This window comes from Bubalus kerabau, chromosome 20 (genome assembly GCF_029407905.1).
Source record: "Bubalus kerabau isolate K-KA32 ecotype Philippines breed swamp buffalo chromosome 20, PCC_UOA_SB_1v2, whole genome shotgun sequence".
NCBI lineage: Eukaryota > Metazoa > Chordata > Mammalia > Artiodactyla > Bovidae > Bubalus > Bubalus kerabau.
The window spans coordinates 40,809,815-40,834,634 of NC_073643.1; the positions used below are offsets into that span (position 1 = coordinate 40,809,815).

The 24,820-nt window shown below is 42.7% G+C and overlaps 1 protein-coding gene across 5 annotated transcripts in view; it reads right to left on the bottom strand.

Moving 5' to 3' along the window:
* Positions 1-24,820, bottom strand: part of PTPRG (protein tyrosine phosphatase receptor type G) — a 770,267-nt gene that overhangs the window by 41,073 nt on the left and 704,374 nt on the right. For all 5 annotated transcript variants that reach the window (XM_055557457.1, XM_055557454.1, XM_055557459.1 and 2 more), the window contains 2 exons: positions 19,426-19,517; positions 4,516-4,607 (listed from right to left, as the gene is read on the bottom strand). In XM_055557457.1, the coding sequence (XP_055413432.1) occupies positions 4,516-4,607; positions 19,426-19,517 (184 nt within the window). The remainder of the gene's footprint in view (positions 1-4,515; positions 4,608-19,425; positions 19,518-24,820) is intronic.

Genomic DNA, 24,820 nt, shown 5'->3' on the forward strand with positions numbered 1-24,820 from the left:
AAGGCAATTGTGGCCACTGGCCCCTTGGTGCCTGGGCTCAAGGTGGACAAAGCTTTGTTCTCTTGATTTAAGATGAGCAACTGGCCCAAATTCAGCTGAGCTGGAGTTAATTTTAACAGACTCGATTCCCCAAAGGATCTTGTCAAGGGGGTATTGGACCTCCGGCCTCATCTCTGCACTCCACTTTTAAGCCTGTGATGCTCCTGACCTCTGCCTATTAATTCTGCTGACCTACAGGGCCTTGCAGCTCCCCTGATTTTGAAAGATTATTTGCTAGCACCGAGCCTCTGGAAGACTCCTTGATTATGACCTGGGAGGCGGGGGAAGAGTGAGGCTGAAGTCAGCTAAGGTAGTCAAGGGAATAGTCACTGAGCACTATCCTGACACCAGGATTGATGCTATTTCCAGGGACTGCAAAATCTGCTAGAGGTATAATGTCCCCAGCTTTTTTAACAGCCTTCAAAATTTATCTGACAAGGACAAAAAGCTTGCATTCAGCATCACCTCTAGACAAAGACTCAAAATTACCAGCGGATCATTTCTCATTCTCCTTAAGCAGCAAAGTTCTGAACACATGACAGGTATTCACCATTTTTTTTCCCCCCATTTCCCTCCACAATCTGAAAACAAGATGAGGCAAATAATAGAACTTTCGCAGAAAAACCCAATAAAAATTCCTAGCAGCCTTTCTCCTCTGCTTTCCTGGCAGAACTTCATTCCTGGATTGGCACTTCTTTTGCTCTGACCTCTTTCTGCATTAGCTGTGTTCACTCTGGTCTCCCCCAACCAGAATGAACTCTCTGAGGGCAAGTTCTCTGTCTAGTCCATCTTTGTGCCTTATAAAACATCCAGAGAAGAGCAGGTACTCGGTAACTGTAGAATGACTGGCTTCAACACCTTTTCATGGGCAAATTGGAAAAGACCCTGATGCTGGGAAAGATTGAGGGCAAGAGGAGAAGGGGACGACAGAGAATGAGATGGTTGGATGGCATCATGAGCTCAACAGACATGAGTCTGAACAATCTCTGGGAGATAGTGAAGGACAGGGAAGCCTGGCATGCTGCAGTCCATGGGGGCACAGAGTTGGACATGACTGAGCAACTGAATAACAACATGGGCAAATATTAACTGTTAAGTGGTTTTCTCTATAATCTTAAGATTCGTTCTTGGACTAATTTCAGGCCTCTATTCAGAAGTTATGTAAGATTTTTGTAAGTCAGATTCTCAGCCCTGTGGGAAGGCTCTAGACCACGAAGATCATGTATTGGGCTCCCAGTATTCTTAGCTGTAGGATGGGGTGGGGGGTGCAGTAGCTCCTTTATGCTAACCTCCCTCTTCTACTTTTTTTGCCAAGGAATTTACTGGTCCGTCAGCTGCATGATCAGTTTTAGACAATCACTGATCATCTTGGTTAATTCTCCTCACTATAGGACACTACTTACTTAAATGGAGAGTCTGGATGACCTTAGGGCTAAACATGTGGGCTTGAAATAGAAAGCTTTGGTCTTCCTGATCAGAAAGTGGTCCTCCTGCTGCCTCTTCATTACTGAACTAACCAATGCCTCAGTCTTCCTCATCTGCAAAATGGGGACAAAACAGCTCACAGCTCACAGGGGTTATTTCTGAGGAATGAGTGAAATAATCTGAGCAATGGTGCCAAGCAGATATCAGCTGTAATTACTCCACATAAAAGGACCCGGAAATCTGGAGCTGAGGTTTCTACTCTCTTAACACGATGAGGGTTTTGTTTTATTCTTGTTGAATTACACAAAATCTCTTGTCCTGACCTTATTTTTTTTTTTTTTACAGTCTATGACTATCTCTTGTCTATAAAATAGCCTTGATACGGGAATCTCCTCGCGGTCCACTGTTTAGGACTGCTGAGCACTTGGGTTCAGTCCCTGGTCAGGGAACCGAGATCTAGCTGCGTGGTGCAGCCGAAAAAACGAGCCTTGAGAGTTTGTTAAAGATCCTATTACCGTTTTCCTTTTTAGCAGAGCTATGCAAAAGGAGCACTACTGTTTTAAAATACTTCAAATTTCTCCTAAATTTGAAGGCCAACAGTACAGAAGTAGGCTTTTCTACCGTCTCATTTCCTTCTCTGCATGAGTGTCTTACTATTCTTTTTGGAAGAAAGGATGTTCTTGCTAGGGTGAAGAGCCCTGACTCGAAACCTTTCAAACCAGCACAGACTGTGAAATAACAATGACAGAACAAAGCCACCCCTCTCCCCGCCCTCCCTGTTCCAGTCCCAAACATACCAGGTGACAAGCTACAGACTTCAATATAGGTGTCAAAAGCTACAGCCGCAGTAATTTTTTTTAGGCTAGAAACAGGGTGCAGATGCCCAGGACTTGTTAAGAGGCGTGATTTTGATGCAGTGAAGCCCATTTTAAGTCAGAGCCAGTTTACAGAGGTGTAGCTGATTATTTTGAATAATTAAATGGTGTCAAAACCAGCTGTGATGAATAGCACTGGGGTCTCAAATCATAAATAATTGAGAAACTGGAGCTGCATTTGATCATCCTGATCAAATTCTCGTCTCGAGAGGATGAATGTTTGTCCGGAATACCATCAACATTGTTAAATGCCTCAATATTCTTGCTCAGTCATCCAGCCAACAGTCAATTGAACTAAATCACTCAAACACCCCACACATGTGCTGTCCTCATGAATGCAAAATGTCTGACTTCACACCATGTGCTCTGTACTTGGACAGGCACCTTTTTTTGGGTCAGCATCTAATAGCCGCATTAAGCACGTGACATGTTTTTTTTGCTTTTTCCAGGAAACATATGACTCTGCAGAATACGTCAGAGGGGTCCTTCTCTCTACCACCTTTGCTCTGCTTCTGCTCCAGAAATAAAACAAAGAACCAAAAAGCTAGGAGAGGGACTTCGTTTAAAACAAGTTGTCAATATAATTGCCTTTAGGATGGCCTTCAGGGACTCCCAAATTTGCATAGAAACAGGGCTTCTGGTCTTCTTTTTTCTCTCTCTTCCTCTGTGAGAAAATAATTGAGCCTCCCAGCTGTATGGCTCCTAGGTGATCTCCAAGGGCTTCCCTTCCATTATTCCAAGTGGGCCCCCAGACCAATTTTGTGAAAAGAGGTGGGCAGGTTAGCACCCTCGGCATCATTTCCATTTTAAAGGAGAAATGAGACAGAAAGGAACTGACTTACCCACAAAGCTAGAAGACAGCTGAGCTGCCACGAAAACTTGGCCCCCTCAGCACCGCTCGTGCTGCCAGAGATGTGCCTCAGTGAAGCGCCTCAGTGAAGAAAAGGGCAGTCTGTTTAATAGCTCCTCATTGACACCCTGTCACTGCCGAGCTGGCGCGGGACCCGGAGCTGGCAGGGCGGTGCGCACTGCTCTCTACCTTCCTTGTTCCCTACACACCAGCTCTCAAAACCAGGAGGCTCTGCTCACCCATGTCTCCTTTCCAGGGCTTAATAATCGTGAAAACAAGAACAATCCACTTTTGCACGGGCTTAACTGTTAATGGAGAAGGCAATGGCAGCCCACTCCAGTACTCTCGCCTGGAAAATCCCATGGACGGAGGAGCCTGGTGGGCTGCAGTTCATGGGGTTGCGCAGAGTCGGACACGACTGAGCGACTTAGCAGCAGCAACTGTTAACCTAGCACTCTCGAGGATGTTCATCATTCGTTTGTGCCAACATGGTTGGGGTAGGAAGTGATGTCGCTGTCATTTTCAAAAAGGAAGGGCGGGGGGGCGTCCCTGGTGGCTCGGTGGTGAGGAATCCACCTGCCAGTGCGGAAAACACGGGTTTGATCCCTGGTCCAGGAAGATCCCATGTGCCGTGGAATAGCTAAAGCCCGTGTGCCAAACTACTGAGCCTGTGCTTTAGAGCCTGGGAGCTGCAACTACTGAAGCCCGCACACCCTAGAGCCTGTGCTCTGGAACAAGAGAAGTTGTCACAATGAGAAGCTGGTGTATCGCAACGAGAAAGTGACCCCTGCTCTCCATAGCTAGAGAAAGCCTGTGAAGCTACAAAGCCCCAGCACAGCCAAATAAATAAATAAAATCATAAAAAAATGAGGAAACTGGGGATCAGAGGTGAAATGACTGGCTCCAGAATGATCATGACTCATGGAGCCGGCATCTGACTCCTCAGACTGACAACCTGTGGTCTCCCCTACACCATGTGCCTCCCAGAACGGACGTGCAGTTAGGAGCCTGTCCTCTGCATGATGACTGCTGTCCCAGTGAGAATGCAGAAGACACAATCCGAGTCTGCCTCTTTCCTTCCACTGAGTCTGTTCTCTCACAGAAGTGCACGTTCAGGAAGTGTGCAGCCAACTCTCTTTCACCTCACTTGTACTGGGAAAGGAAGGCCCGTGAGAACTCTCAGTGTAAGGAAAAGACAGCCAGCCCCCACTTTCCTCAGTGACTGCTTTTGTGATGCTCGAGATACATTCATTTCAAGTTTACAAACAAATCCCTGTAAAAGAAGAGTTAGCTTTCTGGAAAGGAACGTCCGGTTTTGAAGCATACCTCAAAATCCTCGGAGAACCCGTGCTGGTTATTAGAATAGAGCTCACCGATGTGTTTAACAAACTGTTTGACAGGAATGGCTTCCATGTCATCTGTAGGAATAAAATAATATTCAGAGTCACATAGATTCCTTTCAGAAACAAATGACACTGATAAGGGAATTCCTGAAGACAGGTATTTGATTTCTGCAAAGAGTGATATAACTGTATCACCTGACATAAACGTCTTCCAGAAAAATGCCTTCTCTGGATTTACTTGACATTAGGGTCTCATTATGATTTTTGAATCCCTATTGGAAAATACTCTGATGCTGGGAGGGATTGGGGGCAGGAGGAGAAGGGGACGACAGAGGATGAGATGGCTGGATGGCATCACTGACTCGATGGACGTGAGTCTGAGTGAACTCCGGGAGTTGGTGATGGACAGGGTGGCCTGGCGTGCTGCAGTTCATGGGGTCGCAAAGAGTTGGACACGACTGAGCGACTGAACTGAACTGAGAAGCTAAGTATGGTTTTAAAAATGGTCTATAAAGAATTACCTTTAGTTTTCATATTCAAGGAAATGTACATACTTAAATCACCACATCATACTTTTAACTAAAACTGAATTTACCAATTGTACTTGTTGGTTAAGAAATGTTATCACGACCTAGGTTTTTCAAGAATTTGCTCTTCAGTGGGGTCCAGCTTGAAGTTGGAACAACTCAGTTCTGTTTCTGATCTTTGAAGTCTATGCAATCTTTATACACAATCACAGCCAGTCACAGACAGGTGCCACTGAACCAGCTGGCTTTGGGTACACTGCCATCTACGTTTACGTGTTCACAATTTTCGTGCGAGACAGCTGTGTCTACACAATGCCAAACAACCAGTTTGATGGAATTAACTGGATTTTCTTTTGGTGTTGACAGAACTAGGTACAAATTCGGGAAGACTCCACATTCCAATTTATTTGTAATGCTGTCACTTCAAAAGGACGTTTTCAGTTCGTGAGCCTCGTGAGTGTTTTACGCTGATTTACCCAGCTCCACTCTGCACCTTGAGGACGGCCACACCCCACCCACTGGAGCTGCCCAACCTCCCCCTTCTCTCCTTCCCTCGCCCCTCCCCCGCAAATATTTCCTTTTAAAAATACTCTGCTGAATTTGAGATAAACAACAGACATGACATTTACTTTATTCAGAGTGAAAGATCTTTGGCAAACGCACAAACATCTAAACTGCCACAGATGCTTTTCTTAGCAAAGGGTATGAAGATCTGTATGTGTAAATGAGGTCCTACTTTGGCAAGAATGTTAGAGATCCAGGCTTGACAATCTGATTTCTCTTCATCTGGTGACAGCTAACATTGACTATGTCATTCCTTCTCGACTTTCTTTCGAGAGAGCAAAGCTCTAAGGGTGGCTTTTTGCATCTATTGACATTTTCAAACTTGAATCATTCCTAAGAGGAAAAGAAGCGTCTCTCATATACTTTGTTTAAGGAAGGTGACTTATAAACGTTCATAACCCAACCTGCTTAGCGGAGAAATGTGACTTATCAAATAGGGGGTGCCTTGTACGTACCAATTCTTTCTGTGTGAACCACTAAAGACCTAATAATTTTAACAGGCCTCCTTATGAAAAAAAAAATGCCAAGTTATTTACAAATATTTCAGGATTGAAGATGTTCATGAATATGCAATCATTTTGCACGCCCAAGAAATCTATAGCGCCCATAATGATGTAACCGGCATTAACAAAGTGAGCTGAGCCAAAATGTTTCCCCGGAATATTTAGCAGAATGCACAGTTCAAGAAAAATTTCCCAAATTATCTGATCACTTCACTTAAAATGTTTAGAAGTAAGCAAATTCTATAATAAAGATCAAGTGGCAATGAAAAGATCTTAAGTTGAGAAAAGGACTAATGTGTACAAAACTAGAGTGTGTCTAAGAGGTTAACCCAAGAATAAACTCATCTTTGAACAAGAGGCGACATAAATAAGATGGGACACAACCTGGCCCCACAAACACTCCAGCCTACAGACTGCAGCAACACTTTTCTCCTATTTATTTTGAAATGAAAGACATTTCATGAAAGACACTGTTTCCGAGAGTGGAGTGACATGGTTAATAGTTTAATAGGTTGTATGCCTGCTTCCCCTTGCACCTACCTGAAACTATCACAAAACTGTTACTCGGCTATGTGCACTTGTGTTCAGTCACTTCAGTCATGTCTGACTCTTTGAGACCCCATGGACTGTAACCCAGCAGGCTCCTCCATCCATGGGATTTTCCAGGCAAGAATACTGGAGTGGGTTGCCATTTCCTCCTCCAGGAGATCTTCCCACCCAGGGATGGAACTTGCATCTCCTGCACTGCAGGTGAACTCTTTACCTATACCCCAGTACAAAATAAGGTTAAAAAAAAAATAGTGTAATAGGTTGAGGGCAACATTTATTTTGTAATGATAGTTTAGAACTGGAAATCCCCAATAAACTTCAGGTGCCATGATTAAGTACATGGACTCCCAGGTAGCATTAGTGGTAAAGAACCCTCCTGCCAATGCAAAAGATATCAAGAGATGTGGGTTCCAAATCTGGGTCGGAAAGATCCCCAGGAGGAGGGCATGGCAACCCACTCCAGTATTCTTGCCTGGAGAATCCCATGGACAGATAAGCCTGGCAGGCTACAGTCCATGGGGTCACAAAGAGTCAGACACAACTGAACCGACTTAGCAGGAACACATGCCATGATTAACTACATGTTTAAGTTCCAATAAGTACATGATTAAGTTCCAATAAGACTGTAGTTCAGCTTCAGAGTTATTTTACTCCAAGGTACATACCACAGTGTTTTAAAGGGTAGAGTCCTGCTCGAGTCACTAAAAAAAAAAAATCACTTTAAGGTTAACAATTTATTATTTTTTCCTACAAAATGCTCAACTATACTACCTAAGCTAACACTATACACGCCTATAAATCAGTCGGTCCATTCCTCCCATGGTTAGAAGCAGCAAAACCCAGCAGAGCTCAGTTCAAGAACTGCATATGGAAATACACGACTCACTAGTCTCTCAAATTTGGTTCTTTATCCAAAGAAGTCTAATCACAATCCTCTAGGTTTCCAAGCACCATTAGTAATGTCACAAAACCACCAACCAACCAAACAGAAAGAAATATACACACACACAAACACGCATGGTATAGTGACCACCCGGATAACACATTTTTGTCTTTCAATCAAGATAAATGAAACTGAAGGGTCGTAAATCTTTTTTCCTTCAATATTAAGATAAATATAAGGCTGAAGCTAATTAGAAGTCCTAATAGTTTTCCTCTTACACTGGTTTTCTATTAAATTTCTCTCAACATGAGCCAGATAATTATAAAATTACTCTAACTAGCCAGAAGGCCAAGCAATTAGGACAGCATTGTAGACCTGATCTGCTCAGTTTATATCTGCAGAAAGCCTGTGTTACAAGAAGATACCCATCTGTGAGATGTTATTTCCACCTATACAGCCGAGTTTCATTAACAAATGTCACAACGACCAGCAGCACTAACTATGGACCAGGCACCTTCTGTGCCCTTTACATGTGTTTACATGTACTCATTCCTCCCAACAGCCCTAAGAGATAGGCACTGTTTTCAATACTCCTCTTAAGAGTTGAAAACACAGGCTTGGAAAGATGAACTGAAGCCTGGAGCATGGCGGTGGCAGCTGGCTGCAGAGTCAAGGCAAAGAGTGCTTCTGGTGGGAGAGAGTGGCCGTTGTCTAGGTCACAGTGAAGGGGAAACCACTGAAGAGGTGTTTACTGAGCACCGAGGACTCAGCCAGATATTAGCGAGATGGTGTCTGCTCAAGGGCAACACGTGTCCTACTAAACGTAAGAAAGTGAGAGCAAGAACCACGTGAAATGACAAGGTGAAGACTGCCAGTGTCTTAAAACGGATGGGTTTGATAACTTGGTGACTAGGGAGAAACAAAGAAGAGGAAAAGAGTTAGAATCAAAGTAAAGATGCCTTGGGACTTCCTTGGTGGTCCAGTGGCTAAGACTCGGCGTCCCCCAATGCAGGGGGTCCAGGTTTCATCCCTGGGCTAGTCAGGGAACTAGATCCCATATGCCACAGCTAAGAGTTCACATGCCATAAATGAAGAGCCTATGTGCTGTAATTAAGACCTGGCACAGACAAATAAATAAATTATTTAAACAAAAACAAAGACGGTTTCACTGACTACAGGTTGGACGTTGGATTACTATGATACAGTGAAATGTCTCATGATAGAGTTGAAGGAAATATGAAGGAAGCCTCACTGATTGACTCACACGCTCAGCCTTTTGCATACACTTATCTTCACAAGGACTAGGCACAGAGGGTGCCGTCATCTTCAATTGACACATAAGGAACCTGAGGCAATTTGTCCAAAGCGACACCATTACTAAGCGGCAGAGCTGACATTTGAATCCTGGTGTATTAAGCCCAAAGCCCGTGCTCCCATGTGATGGAACACACCGCCTTCATTCTCAGAGCACAGTTGCAAGGAAAAGCAAGCAATTAGGCAGAGCGTGTCTGTTAATCTGATAAAATGTTATACACAGTATACTTTTGTGCCAATATTTTTAAGTTTAGAGCTTTCAGATACCAAAGGTTTAAATAAGGCAAAAATGGGATAACTACCATCACCACTACACTACCCTGTTACAAAATATTTGATACAGTCAGTTGAGGATCAGGAAAAGTGGCCTTGTTGGTCTTAAATAATATTATTTATACTTTGTTCCAAGATTTTAGCCTTTTGTGGTTGGAATTAAATCCAGCACATAAGAGGTCCTTTATTTTGGTCAGTCCACAACATAACATCCTTATGTACCACTTCTGATGAAGCCTGAAATTAGTTTCTGGTTTGTATGCATCCAAAGCAGAGCATTGTAAGAGGCTGAACCTCTACTGAAAACAAAGTATGAAGGTGAGAGATTCCAAGAGGGAGAAAAGAGCTGGTTAATGTTGACCTCAAATGCAAAACTGCAAAAAATAGAGAAAAATGCATGTGAACATAAAGAAAAGTTGCTTTTAAAAACTAAATGTTCATTGACAGATGAATGAAGAAGATACAGTATACACACACACACACACACACACACACACTGGGAATACAGCTTAGCCATAACAAAGAATAAAATTTTGTCATCTGCAGCAACATAGATGGACCTAGAGATTGTCATACTGAGTGCAGTAAGTCAGAAAGAAAAAGACAAATACCATATGATATTATTTACACGTAGAATCTAAAATGTGATACAAACAAATATATTTATAAAATGAACACAGAGTCACAAGACATAGAAAACAAACATCCAGTTACCAAAAGGGGAAGAGAATGGAGGAGGGATAAATTAGGAGTTTGGGATTGACATATATACACTACTATATATAGAAGGGATAAACAATAAGGTCCTACTATATAGCACAGGGAACTATATTTAATATCTTGCAATAAACTATAATGGAAAAGAACACGAAAATGAATACACATACATGCTACTAAGTCGCTTCAGTTGTGTCTGACTCTGTGTGACCCCATAGACGGCCTCCCACCAGGCTCCCCCGTCCCTGGGATTCTCCAGGCAAGAACACTGGAGTGGGTTGCCATTTCCTTCTCCAACATATTCACGGGTATATCTATATAACTGAATCACTTTGCTGTACACCAGAAACTAACACAACATTGTGAATCAACTATACTTCAATAAAAACAGAAAGAAAAAAAAAAGAAAAGTTGCTTCTAAAATCTGTGGTTATATCTCTGTTGTGCTTGCATGCTCAGACCCATTCCATTAGGGAGAACTCACCCATGCTAAATTTGCAGACTCTTAGTATTAAGGAACAACAGATAAACCAAAAGGAAAAACTCATCAATTTTTCCTTTGAAATTGCAAAGAAAAAAAATCAGCACCTGAGGCGGTCCCTGAACGCCCACCACAGGGGGGCGCTGCAGAGGGCCTCGCCTAGCACGCTGCAGGGTGGTAGGGTCTTTAGCCTGCAACTCAGTATAACTGTGTAGCCCTATTCTCACCTGCCACCGCGGCCAGAATGCTTCCTGTGCATCAGGTACCCAGAGATAGTGGTGTAAATGGAAAAAGCCAGAATCAGTCGGCCTGGTGATATGGGACCTTACCTCTCTGTGACTGCCGTTCCTTATCTAATTGGAAATCAGAACCAGCTAATTCAGAGTGCTATGCAGAACAAACTGGAAAACATAAGTACTTACCAGAGAGCTTGGCATTTAGTAAGTGCCATAGTAAATCATAGTAAAGCTACGATTTACTATGAGATGAGAATTGCTATGCATGTGAGATCCTATGATCTGGGGGCTACGAGAAACAAAAAACCTGCCCAAGGTCCACCGCCATCAAATGGCTGGGCCAGGCTGACCCCAAAGCTGGCTTCTTGGGCCTTAACGTGACCGCTGTAGGTCTTAAACTGAACATATACAGCGAGAGGGCAGAAAAGCATACAATACGTGTTAAAGAAGTTCTCCAACAAAAATGGGCTGAAATGAATCACTTTGGCTTCAAAGGTAAACTCGGGTTTACCTGGAAAATTCACACTGATATTCTGGTCACCTTGAAGATGCCAGGTAAATAAAATACCATGGTATTTACCTTTCTGCCTTCCAAGATGCTTAGCTGTGGGGCTGACTGGCCTAAGGTCTGTTTCAGAAAACTATCGCTGCTTGTTTACTCTGGCAGGCTGTGGGTATACATATAAATTTACCATGAAGATTCCAGAAGGCCTTCAGTCACTTACTGAGGCCAACCTGTGCGAACTTCATTTAACACTTAGCATTTCCTTCAACCCTATTCCAAATCCCAACCAAATCGATATGAGGGCAAGGAAGGCCTAGTACTTGGGTCCAGTTCAATCATACTCAGGCATCCTCCTGACCCCAAGCCCCATGACTGGGCTGTTTTCAGGGACTGCTAACACCCCTGTAGTGGACAGACCTTAATGCTGAGAACTCAGTCTCCTTCCTTTCTGAGGAGGATCAGCCTCTCATCTCAGAAGCCAAGTTCAGGCCTCTCTCTGTGCTTGTTAATACCTGTGTCAACTTAAGAAGATAAAGCAAATAGCAAATACGATTATTGAGATTTTTAGCTCCTGATTTAGGACACAATAGATTTTTGTCTAAATCAGACTCTTAGGATGCAAGGAGTGCTGTGGAGATGAGGACATTTTATTTCCTGCCATAAAAAAGAAATCTCTTTTCATTTATGACACAATGAAGTCAATAAAGAAAGGGCTTCATTATAGTCAAAAGACCAATGAATCTCCTTTGGAGATAATCTCTGTATAAATAAAATATGCCAACAAGGTTGGTTTAATCCCAAGGGTTTTAAACTGCATGTTTAAAACCCCTTTATGTGCTGGCACCCTGCTGAAGCCAGTGACCTTCAAATTATTAAGATGTGTTTTAACTGAGGGAAAGGCACGAATCATTTCTGGATTTCTAAACTACTGGTTAGCAGCAACGTTTTGTTTTGTAATGTTCTTGTTAGAAAGTTAGTTTTTCTAATTTCCAGAGAAAAACATTTATAAGGACATTTGTGTTTGACAATAGGCACATTTGGAAAAGCCCTTTCAACATGCTCTATAAACAGGCTAATTTAATGAGCTGAGTTCTGATTTTAAAAAGCTACATATGATTAAAGTCTAAAAGAATAAGTAGCATAATACACTGAATATAATTTGCAGATGACATATTATATATAATGTTTCATTAATAGTTTGAGTGAAAATGTAATTCATTAATAACTGCAGTGAAAATATAACGTAAGCTTGGTGTTTCAAAAGATTGCCCCAAAGATGGAAACAGTAGATTTTCAAAAATACTTGCAGATATTAATAATATCAATTTAATAATAATATGGATCCAACAGCCATGGTGTAGGTTCAATCCCTGGTTGGGGAACTGACATCTTGCAAGCTGCACAGCTTGGCAAAAATAATAATGATGATGATGATCTTAAAGGACAGAAGTTTGTGACTACTTCAGTATCTTAGAAGACAAACTACTAGAACGGGGCTGATAGCTAGGTCATTACATTCAATTGTGCTTTATCTTCCCAGAGTAACAATGGGAGACCAGTGAGCATGGAACATTTGATTTTGAAAAGTGATTAGTGGGATGAATGAAGAGTCAAAGCCCCTTTCATTCTCCTGAAGAAGTCACAATTTAATTTATCTGGAAGAAGACTGCATAATTTCTCAAGCATTATACACATAGCAAATTTCACAATTTAAAAAATTTCCTGATAGGGACTATCCTGGTGGTCCAGTGGCTAAGACTCTTTGCTCCCAATGCAGGGGACCCGGGTTCAATCCCTGGTTAGGGAACTAGAGTCTGCATGCCACAACTAAAGATCCTGCCTTTTGTAACTCAAGGTCCCACATACCGCAACTAAGACCCAGCACAGCCAAAGAAATGAATGAATTTTTAAAAAAAAATTTCCTATAGTGGAGCCTGAGAACTTGCATTCCTAGGAAGTTTCCAGGTGTTGCTGATGCTTATGGTCTGCTCTGGGGCTGGGGTCCTGCACTCTTTATCAGCTCTCCCAGAGATTCTGAGGCAGGGTAAAGCTTGAGATCCACTGTGCAATTCTTTTATGCAGCTTATTTATTGTTTCAATCATTAGCATTAGCCTACAGAGGTCTATGGAGAAGGCAATGGCACCCCACTCCAGTACTCTTGCCTGGAAAATCCCATGGACAGAGGAGCCTGGTAGGCTGCAGTCCATGGGGTCGCTAAGAGTCAGACATGACTGAGCGACTTCACTTCCACTTTTCCCTTTCATGCACGCGAGAAGGAAATGGCAACCCACTCCAGTGTTCTTGCCTGGAGAATACCAGGGACAGGGGAGCCTCATGGGCTGCCGTCTCTGGGGCTGCACAGAGTCGGACACGACTGAAGCGACTTAGCAGCAGCAGCACAGAGGTCTATAGTAGCCCCAACATATACAACCTGAATCACAGAAATTTTCTTAAATCAGATTTTTCTATCCTTCAAAGATTCTCTCTGTATATTTGCAATCCAGAAAAACTCTTTGGTAAATTCTGCAGCAGTTTTTTTAGGGAAAAAAAAAAAAATCATTGACATAGCATATGTATAGGTAGTTCTAAATGTGCAATAGCTTCATGAAATCTACTTTGAGAATTTTCAATAATATTTTTCAGATGGCAAAAAAAAAAAAAAAATTCCTAATAAAAGAATTGATGTCACTTCTCTAGTGATTGGAACTGTCTGGTAAAATGTTTGCATAAGGAGTTCTCTCTCATATGCTTGGCTAACCAACCTTCGCTGCCACATTGGGTTTATAATTTCCACACTGTACAGGATTTAGGTGAAAAAAAAAAGTCTTCCTTCTTACAGCACTATCTTTGCCAATTAAACCAGGACACTATGAAGAGTCTAAATTTCTAAATTTCAGTTAGAGCTAGTAAATCTGATAACTCAAATTTCCTCAAAGGTTCCTATAAGCATCTATCTCCAAGAGATGAGGATCAGAAGGTTAGCAAAACTTTCCTTAACCTTTTGTCTATTTCATAGTATTTTTTAAAGAGCCAATGTAACTTGCTGGTTCTACTTACGCTTTGGGATTTCAAGATCAGAGTTGTTTATCCGTGAATTTGAACCACAGCAGAATCCTCCAAAAGTTGGGATATAGAGTCTAAATTTATTCAATATTTAACATGTTTTTGAGCTGTTCTCCGAGTCATTTAAATCACATGGCCTCGGGACTTCCCTAGCAGCCCAGTGGTTAAGACTCTGCGCTCCCAATGCAGGGGGCCCAGGTTCAATCCCTGGTCAGGGAACTAGACTCCACATGCCAAAAATTAAGAGCTTGCATGCCACAATCAGAAGAGTCACTGTGCCCCAACAAAGAGCGAGGACCCCATGTGTGGCAACTAAGACCTGGAGCGTAAAAAGTAAATAAATAAATCACAAATTCCTACTTGGCACAGGGAATGGCGATATTGGTGGTGGTGGGGAGAGTCTTTTTCTTAGGAAAGAAAAGAATAAAGATGACTCGGAAACAAAGAGGAGAGAGTTTTGTGTTTTGTTTTTTTTTTTGGATATGGAGGAAATTTCAACAGAATGATGATGAAATGCTCTCATGGAGGATGAAGGAGAATTTAGTGGAAAAGCAAGTGGTCAGTGCTACTGAAAGAAGAAAATCCAGAAAAAATTTTAAGAGAACAGTTACATGTATTTGAAAATGCCTCGATTTAAGAAAGCAAAATCCAAATGAGACTAAAGTCCTCAGATATCAGAACTGTCAGGAACATGCCAAGAGGTGGCAGGGCCATTTCTAAGCATCTGTGCTTTGAAGTCACACAGAGAATTCCAATGCTAGCCCACCATTTATTCATGCAACCTCCGGCAAATTAAAGGATGTCTCTGAGCCTCGGTTTCTTCATCTGTGAAATGGGGGTATGGATTGCACCACTTTCCCTAAAATTGATGTTGGAAAAAAAAACATAAACCACATAATTTTGATCAAAAAATGCTCAATAAATATCAGATGATGATGATATCTTCTGAGGAAGGTTAAGTGGAAAGTAAGTTCTAGGATCAGAGTATGTTACACCTTTTATAATGACGACTTAGGGACTCTACAACAGTTCGGTAGCTGAATTTTCAGTCTCATTCTGTTGCCCACACTTCAAAACTGTGTAATGGTTCAGTTTACTGGTCGTCTGGAAATATCTTTTTTGAAAAATCAGTGATAGAAAGTGAAGGGTTCAAATGATGAAATAACTTAAGTTGATACATCTAGAGCCTAGAAGTCTTCCTGTTAGGTTTCGAATATGGACAAAGAATGAGTGAGATCCAGTGGGCAGGGTAAGTGTTCCATAAATATTCAATAAATATCCTACTACTTTTAGACATAAAAACAATTAGAGGAACTTCCCTGGCAGTCCAATTTCGCTGTCCAATGCAGGAGGTACAGGTTTGATCCCTGTTTGGGGACTTAAGATACCATATGCCTCACGGCCAAAAAACCAAGACATAAAACAGAAGCAGTGCTGTAACAAATTCAACAAAGCCTGTAAAACTGGTCCACATAAAAAAATTATAAAATTAGATAATTCCTAAGGTAAATCATTTAAAAGGATACTAAGGAGGTCTCTATTAAAGAAAAATTATGCTGAAACTTAACAGAATTTTTAAAAACTGGTGATATTTTAGAAATTTGTGTTTTCCTTATAATGCTTTTTCTTATGCAAGACAACTGTACTATAATAACTGGAAGAAACCTTAAGAATAAATACAATCATGAACTGTTACAATGAAATTACAAACTGTGTTACACATTTACTAAATAGGACTGGGTAGTTTTACGAAAAATAAGGCATTATGATCTGGTTGAAAGATTTTTAAAGAAAGGTCATATAAGGTAACTTCTCAGTGAAGGGTGAAATAAGTTTTCTGTCTAGGCACATCCCCACAGAAGGCTACTGCTTTCTATAAAAACCTGAGGAAACGCTAGAAGAGCAGTCTCACGTCTGGTTTCACCAGGGAAGTCCTCTAACACTACAGCGTTTCCGGTCATTCATTCTCACAAATGCGTCACAACTCATCGAGGGGATGTGTCTACTAGGATTTCCCTAGCAGTCCAATGGTTAGGACACTTCACTTGCAATGCACAGGGCAAGGGTTCGATCCCTGGTTGGGGAACTAAGACCCCACATGCCCTGTGGCATGGCCAAAACATTAATAAACTAGGTAAGCAACAAAGATTTACTATATAGCACAGGGACCTATATTAAATATCTTATTTCAGAAAAAGGATGCATCTACTAGACCAAGGGAGATTCAACTCGATTCCATGTGCTTCTCAGTTAGTGGTGAATCTTAACGCCGTGGAATTGTTCCTTCCACGTATTTCTACCATCAGTGAGTGAGAAGCTCACATTTGAATAAATATGCTGTTGGACTGTGAGTTTTTTACTTGCTGCTGGGAAATGAAGCAGAGAACACTCAAAGAGCATTTCTGGTCTAAGACACCTATTTAGAGGTGTGGCAAAGCGGCCACGACCGATGGCATTTTCTGAGGATCCCAGGGAACTAAAAGTCCTAAAATCCAAGCCCAAGAACGCAGTGAAGATAGCTGCACGCAGTGGATGTGGATCCGTGTTTGGGACAGTCTTAACCTGGGGACTGTGCAAATGCTTGCTGTCCACAGATGCTGGGAGGAATGATATCACGATTTGGGAAGGAGATATCCACAGCTGACAACTTCTGCTTCCATGAATCTTTCCAAACTTCCCTGACACGTACCACCTCATGCGATCTTTAATATCCTGCTCACTGAAGATTCTGGAAACTAGGCTCAGAGAGGTCAGGTCATTGACCTAGGTTTCATGGTAGAGGCAGGGTGAGATCCTTGGCGTTCTGATTCCCCATCCAGGGGGAAAGAAACTAAAAATGCAAAGACAGTGCAAGAAGTATCTCTCACCACTTAACCTTTTAAAATGGATTTCAATTGCACAGCTACCCAACAGCTGTGTTTGTTGGCTGAATCAATTCAGAGGGGAGAGGCCCCGGGCATTTTCCAGAGGTCAACACATATTCTAGGTGATGCGAGAGGAAAATGATTATACACGCACTGCTGCACAAATGCGGTCGAGTCAACAAAACTTATTCCATGGGGATGGGGGGCTGGGTCCTGTCTGCCTCCTCTCAAAGGCAAAGAATGTAATAAAGGGTGAGGGTTAGTGGAGAAGAACAAACGTAACACAAAACCTACCCATCTGTATGGGAATTGTTTAGCAGCCACAGAATGATCCAGTGGGGGACTTACCCAGAGACTTTTCTGCTACCCTCTCTTTGCTGTGTGACAAGCTTTAGTAAGAGAAGCTCACAGAATGGCGAGAACATGGCCAATTCCAGCAATATCTAATATATTAACATATAGAGACATACAGGGCCAAAGCAGTCCCCAGCCATAATCGTACCTAGAGAAGACATGCAAACAAGAGCAGCATTCCTTCTGGGGACTCAGAAAAGTACTGCATCTCCAAGCCTCATAGCAAAGGTCTTGAAAGAACTGTAAGGGAGCTTTGCTCATATTCATCATTCACCCAGAGAGTTCGAGAATCCCTACCATACGCCAGGTATTTATTCTTGCACTAAGAAGACATCCATTTGCCTTTAAGAAGCTCTCATTGTAGTTGGGGGAGACCACAAACCAAGTAAAATGTATGGGGTACTAGATGATGAAGAAAACCATTCTAGAGAATGAGGCAGACAGCTGGGATCCACGGTCTGCAGGGGAGTGGGAGATGGCACCTCTGCTTACAAAAGAATGATGTCAAGAGGATCCGTGTACACACTGCTATATGTAAAATGGATAACTGGGACTTCCCTGGTGGTCCAGTGGTTAAGACTTTACGCCCCCAATGCAGGGTGCCTGAGTTCAATTCCTGGTCAGGGAACCAGATCCCATATGTCAACTAAAGATCCGACAACTAAAACCCAGTGCAGACTAATGAGTAAAATAAATATTTAAATAAAATGGATCACCAACAAGGACCTACTGTACAGCACAGGGAACTCTGCTCAGTGTTACCTGGCAGCCTGGATGGGAGGGGAGTTTAGGGGAGAATGGAGACATGTATTATGTGTGGCAGAATCGCTTTATCGTATACCTGAAACCGTGACAACATTGTTAATAGGCTATACTACTCCATTATAAAATACAAAAGGATGAATGTATAAGATATCTGACAATACGTGTTTCCAAGTACAGAATGCAACTCAGAGGAAGAACATTTGATTCTGGCACAACAGGAAGGGGACACCAAATAAAAACGATGGAAAAGTGAAGAAGTGAGTGTTAGCGGCTCAGTTGTGTCCGACTCTTTGCGACCCCATGGACTGTAGCCCAGCAGGTTCCTCTGTCCATGGAATTCTCCAGGCAACAATACTGGAGTTGGGTAGCCATTCTCTTCTCCAAGGATCTTCCCGACCCAGGGATCAAACTTGAGTCTCCTGCATTGCAGGCAGATTCTTTACCATCTAAGCCACCAGAGAAACCCCAAAAATGATGGGGGCCACCTTCAAATCCCTCACACCATCTACCAGAGCTGAGCCACTGATGAACTTCTCACATCTGTGGCATCAGCCAAGATTTACTAGTGTCCTGCCTGCAATGCAGGAGACCTGGGTTTGATCCCTGAGTCAGAAACATCCCTGGAGAAGGGAATGGCTACCCACTCCAGTATTCTTGCCTGGAGAATTCCAAGGACAGAGGAGCCTGGCAGACTATCGGCCATGAGGTCATAAGAGTCAGACATGAGTGAGTGACTAACACTTTTCACCAATCCCTACCCCAACAGCACCTGAGCATTTCCTACTTGTATCAAGGACAAATGAAACAGATACCAGACCAAGAACATCTCTCTAGACTACCATACAACGAGTCTAAGTATGAAAACTTTCAACCGTCATGTAATGATTTTCAGAGTAAGGAATCTTAGGATAAAACTTTAAAATATATATGTAACAGTATTTCAATTTTTTTTAAAAGCAAGCACACATTGCCTGTCATAACAAAATCGAGTCCAAGTAGACTGCAAGTACATAAGTATGTTTTCCCCTTTTTTTCTACTCTTTCTTCCCTTTCTTCATGAGACTCTACATTATGTGAACTCACAGTCATCTGTTCTCTGAAAGATGATTTCATTACATGGAAGAGATGTAAAGGAGCAAAGATTTCATTAAATTACCCTTAGTTAAGGCTCTCTTAGACTGGGTGAGCTTGAAAAGACTATAAAAATAATATTTTCTCATGGCTGTCACATAACACTGAGAACAAAAAAGAAAAACAATTAGCCCACTGGAAACAGGAGTCGTGTCTTACTTACCCGGAATAGGAATGATTGGAATACTTTCATTGGGGACCACCCGAGGTGAACTGCTATCTTCCACATAGAAATGAGCTGTCTGAAAACATTTTCTGTGCAGGAAAGAGACAAACAAACAGTGAGAAGAGAAATACACTTTGTCTGAGTTCACCATCTTTCAATTCTTCTTTCAGACTCTCCCCGCTTTCTATTTCAGCCAGCACCGAGTACACACCCACAGGAAAGGAACAAGATACAGGAGGACAATGTCCAGCCGATTGGAAGGACCCCCCGCCGCTGAAGAATATCCACTTTTTATTGCACTATACCCATCCTGAGAGATAAAAGGGACACAACTTAGTCACAAGCCACTCAGACACATGAAAAGTTGGTATGAACTGAGGAAACTTGCTGTATGAACTGCAAGGATTAGCTCACAATCTTCCCCAATTCAACCTACTCCAGAGGAAGAATTATTCGCTATTCTAAACTCTCAGCACCAAGTTCAAACCATACCTTGAACCCTCCCAAATGCAGTCATCGAATGGCCCAAGCACACAACAGCACCTCATTGTTAGCGCTCAGCAGAGGCCCCCACCCCGAGCCCCAGACAGCTCTTGAAGGGGGTCAGAGGGCTTCCAGGGGCAAGCACCCTAGTCAGATAACGTCCGAGACCAGCACCCAACGCTGTCGAGTGTCGTCTGTATGTCAGGGATTCTGTTTGATTTTTACCTGGACTTGAGACAAAGCAGGGAGCAGACACTGGTCATCACTGGACAGCCAGGGAGCAGAAAAGCCATCGGCGGCTCGCTCAGCTTCTGCCTGCTGCCGCCGGCCGGCCCTCGGTGTTCCCGCAGCCACGTCACTGCTCATTGCGGCCCTAATGAGCTGCCGGAAGCACCGGCTGAATATTTAATGAGGCTGCTCAGCGTGAATGGCTATTGTGACCAGAGACGGGTCCCTGTTCATCTGGCAGAGGGGCTTCACAATAGCTGGCCCCACTGCTGGGTCTTTGAAACAAGCAGTCGGCAGCCTTCTGGTGCTTGGGGTCCCGGGGACCCAGGCCACTCCTCTGGCGTCTCCCAAGAGCCCTGTGTACACCCAATTAATTAGAGCTTCACTCTTTCGGGGGTAGGCGATGGGTATCCCTACCACTGGAGTAAGTCAACTTTTCTTTGGAGTTGTCTTGGCTCCCCTGATCGCAAGTACTCTTGGGATGATTCTGTTGGGTGTCTCATGTTTCTACGAAGCCAAAGCAGAGGGGTTTTGGGGGAAGAGGAAACACCAGGGAATCTCAGAGAGTACAGGAGATCTTGGTGGGAGTGAGGAAGCCTCTGAGTTCTGCAGATTATTGGAACTGTAGGTTTGCACGGAGCTGTTATAACTACACACAATCAAGAAGGATCACACGTCCCAGTGGGAAATGTTTTCTTTTCAGCGGCGCCTGTGTTCAGAGAGGAAGTAGTTCTAACCAACTGCGCGCCCAGGCATGGCCATGGACGCAGTCTGGAGGGCTGCTCCCTGCCATGAGGGGCTCCGGAACATAAATCACTTCCTTTCCTGGCACACATCTCATGGGACTGCTCTCGCAGAGCACCGAACAATGGTTTTTTCCTATGAACTGCCTGGCATTTGTAATATAAATAATAGAACACGTTTTTACCGCTCACCGTCTAGCTGTCTACCCCTAAATTTGGAAGGAACAGTCAGTCTGACTTAAGCTACAAGGACATGAAACGTACAAAGTATTTTAGGGCTATGGTGGTGATGGGATCTTCTACTGCATGTGAAAGGAAGCGGATTCATGTGAAAAAAAAAAAACCATGATTTTGTGATTTGACGTAATAGTTTCTTTCTGTTTCCAAGGTCATCAAATTTTCTATTTCTTCATCCCTGCCACCTCCCATGTCCCTGTCCCCAATTTACACAGATTTCCAGAATGTAACCTTAGAGTTAAAACACGGAGGATGGAGACTTTGCCAACCAGCTACACCTGTAACCACCCACCGTCATAGCTGAGGAGTATCTCTTTTTCTTAAGATAATGGACCACTGAAGTATTTAGTAGCCCAAAAAAGTACTGTGTGATAGTGAAACGAATGGCCCAGTTTACCAGCTCAGATTTGAACTATGCACAAAAGGGGGGAAAAAAGTGCAAAAAAGATACCACACAACAAAGAATTAACTATTCTAAGACCATAATGACGCCACCTGATAAGATTTCTAAAATATAAAGTATTAGTCAGAACAATCAGCATCGGCCAAGTAACTGTTAACATCAAACGACTTGGAAAGCACGAATTGACATGGCAGGTTCTTTTCCTGGAAGAAAACAGGCAGACAGTTCACCCAGACCCTCAGTAACACGTGAGGCCAGAGGCTCTGTATCCTCTTTGGAAAAAGCAGCATGGACTGAAGCATATCTCATGCTCCGAGTGTGGCTGTTCATAATGGATTTTCCCTGCAGCAAAGGACTCTGGGATTGCCAGCGAAGAGCACACCCTGGGGATGAAGGTCAGAAACTCGGGGACCGAGGTCACTACATCCGCACGCTGAGGCAGGTCACACGGACTCGGGTGGGCACCAACTACAGAACTCGGTGGCAAACGTCTTCCCTCGGAAAAAAGGTTTCAGTGGACCCAGTGAGCATTTATTCGGCACCCACTGCTTAGCATGGCGCATGCAGAGAACACATTCTCTTTCTGGGAGCTTTAAAAACACCTCCTTAAGCCTGGCTAAGCATTTGAGTAATTAAAAATTAGCAACTATTGATACAAATGAAAAAAAGGAGAAAAAAAATCCAAGTTACCCTCATCCTTCTCTTAGTAATCGTCACTACTGCTATTTCGGGGTGTATCATTGCACACTTTTCCTCATCTAGTGACTGTTTTTTGATCACTGACAATGATAAACTGGGAGCAGAACAATAAACAAAAGACAGACAAGGTCTCGCCCTCGTGGTGCTTATGTTCTTTCGGGGAAATCAACCACAAACAAGTAAACAAACAGTTTCAAAGCATCAAGAGCTATGAACAAAATACAACAGAATGAGGTGGTGATAACTGACGGGGGAGGTGAGGGAGGGGTCCTCCCTGAGGAGGTGGCCTCAGAGCTGAGACGTGATTAAGGAGGAAGGGTCATGGGACGTGCAGGGGAGACCACTCCAGGCAGATCCAGGAGCTGGTTAAAGAGCCTTAGCGCAGAGTGAGCTTATCCCTGCAGGAACCGAAAGGAAGGCAGACTTAGGAGCAGGGAAAGAAGGAGACCCAGAGAGGTGGGCAAGAGGCAGGGCATGCCAGATCCAAGGCCATAAACTTTGTTAGCATCTGTGAGCAATGAAAAGCCAACAGAGGGCTTTAATCCACAGACTGGGACTCATCCCCTTCAAAGCGCGTGCTCTGGCTGCTACATGATGAATGGAGTACAGAGCAGCAAGAACGGAGCAAGGAGAGCCATCAGGGGCTACAGCTGTAATCTCATCCACATACCGACAGGCAGACAGTTTTCTTTTAACAAAAGGAGATCATATTATACATATCTCCTTGATAACAACCATGAACTGACATCCTCAGTCTGCTTACTTCTCCACTTTATGGGCATACTACACTGTTAGATGTTTAACTTCTTATTTCTTGAATAACTGTTGATGGGGGAGTCTACTTTGGTAAAGAGACTGATAATTTTGCTGGGTTGTGGCCTCCTTTCCACTACCACTGATCACGTGGAGATGAATCTTCTCTGGGTACAAATTCTACACTGTGGGTTTAATACCTAAGAAAAGTGGCTCGTTCAGAATCATTACCACACGACATTTTATTTGACTTGCTCATCTCAGAGAAGTCTCATGAGATGTTTTTTTGTGTTTTTTTTTTTTGCTTCTTTTTTTCTTTAAACCTTCAGTAGTATCCAGGAATTAAAAAAGTAAAGGCAAGGGATTTTGGAGAAGATGAAAAGAAAGTGTAAGTTTTAATGCCTCTAAATATCTAAATTGTGATGTGTTCCAAGAGGCAGTATTGTCTCTAATTCTGAGCTCAGGAAAACGGAGATAAAATTTCTGAAAATGCCTCAGTGTCACCAAGCGTGCAATTTCAAAGTTCTATTTAGGTTCAATTCTCCTTCAAGTTACTGACTCTAACATCTCTCCTTGAAGGAAACAGATTGTTTGGATCAAGAGCCATCCTATAACATTATTTCTTCACACTGAGCATTTGTTTATGCCAGTACCTCGAACAGGGAAATAGTCAATTGTGTTTGGAATGGAAAAAAAAAAAAAAATTAAGTTTAACTACAAATTACAGTCTCCTGGATACTCACCATAAATTTTGTATTCACCTCTTCCCCCTTTTCTTTCTTTCCTTTTTCTCTGCCCCTCCTATCACGTCTGCTTTAAGAATCTGAAAACAGATCTTTTTTTTTTTTTTCCCCCACTAACCCTGACTGGCTCAGTAATGATCTAAATTAGTTATCTTTTACTTCCCCTCATCTACCTTTCAGCAAGTATTTTCCTGACACTCTGTGCTTCCCAATTTAGGAATCTGCTTTTTCCCTAATAATCTCTTTATTTCTTTAAGATTACAAATATAGTATTTACTCCCATGCTGAACTAGCTAAGTCATTTTCAGATGTGAAACCAGCTAAGCAAAAGAGGAGGAGAAAAGGCTCACTTCACAACTCAAATTAGTAAGAGCAAAAACAAACAAAAAAAGCAAATAAAATTACTTGGTTTAACCTTACTTTTTACTACTATTTTTTTTCTTTTGTAATTTATTTTTTTATTGAAGGATAATTGCTTTATAGAATTTTGCTGTTTTCTATCAAACCTCAACATGAATCAGCCATAGGTATACATACATCTCTTCCCTTTTGAACCTCCCTCCCATCTCCTGCCCCATTCCACCCCTCTAGATTGATACAGAGCCCCTGTTTGAGTTTCCTGAGCCATATAGCAAATTCCTGTTGGCTATCTATTTTACATTCAATTTAGGAATTTTTAAAGTTCACCTTAGTTTTGGAGGGTCCTGAAGTCAGTCAGCCCCTCTCTCTATCTCTTTCTCACACACACAAGAACACTCCCCACTGAAGTTTCAATCAAGTAGTGGTTATCACTCAGCAGCATGTAACTCTTTGCCCTGGGCAGCTTTTAAAATCCCTTGTTGGATGAGCCCCATTCCTGGTGATTCTAGCTGGGCAGGCCCAGGGTGGGTACACGGATCTGTGTCTTCTGCAAAAATTATCCCCAAATTCAGGTGTGATTGTCTCTGGTGAAGGACCACCACGTGAGAAAAAATGGTTCCCGAGAGTCTCCAGGCCCTAAGAAAGCCCTAAAGAAATAAAACAATCCTGGGTGGCGGGTGCCTTAAAACTGCCCAGTGAAGACTCTAGAATTTAAAGGGTCCTGTATGAGAAAATGAAATAGG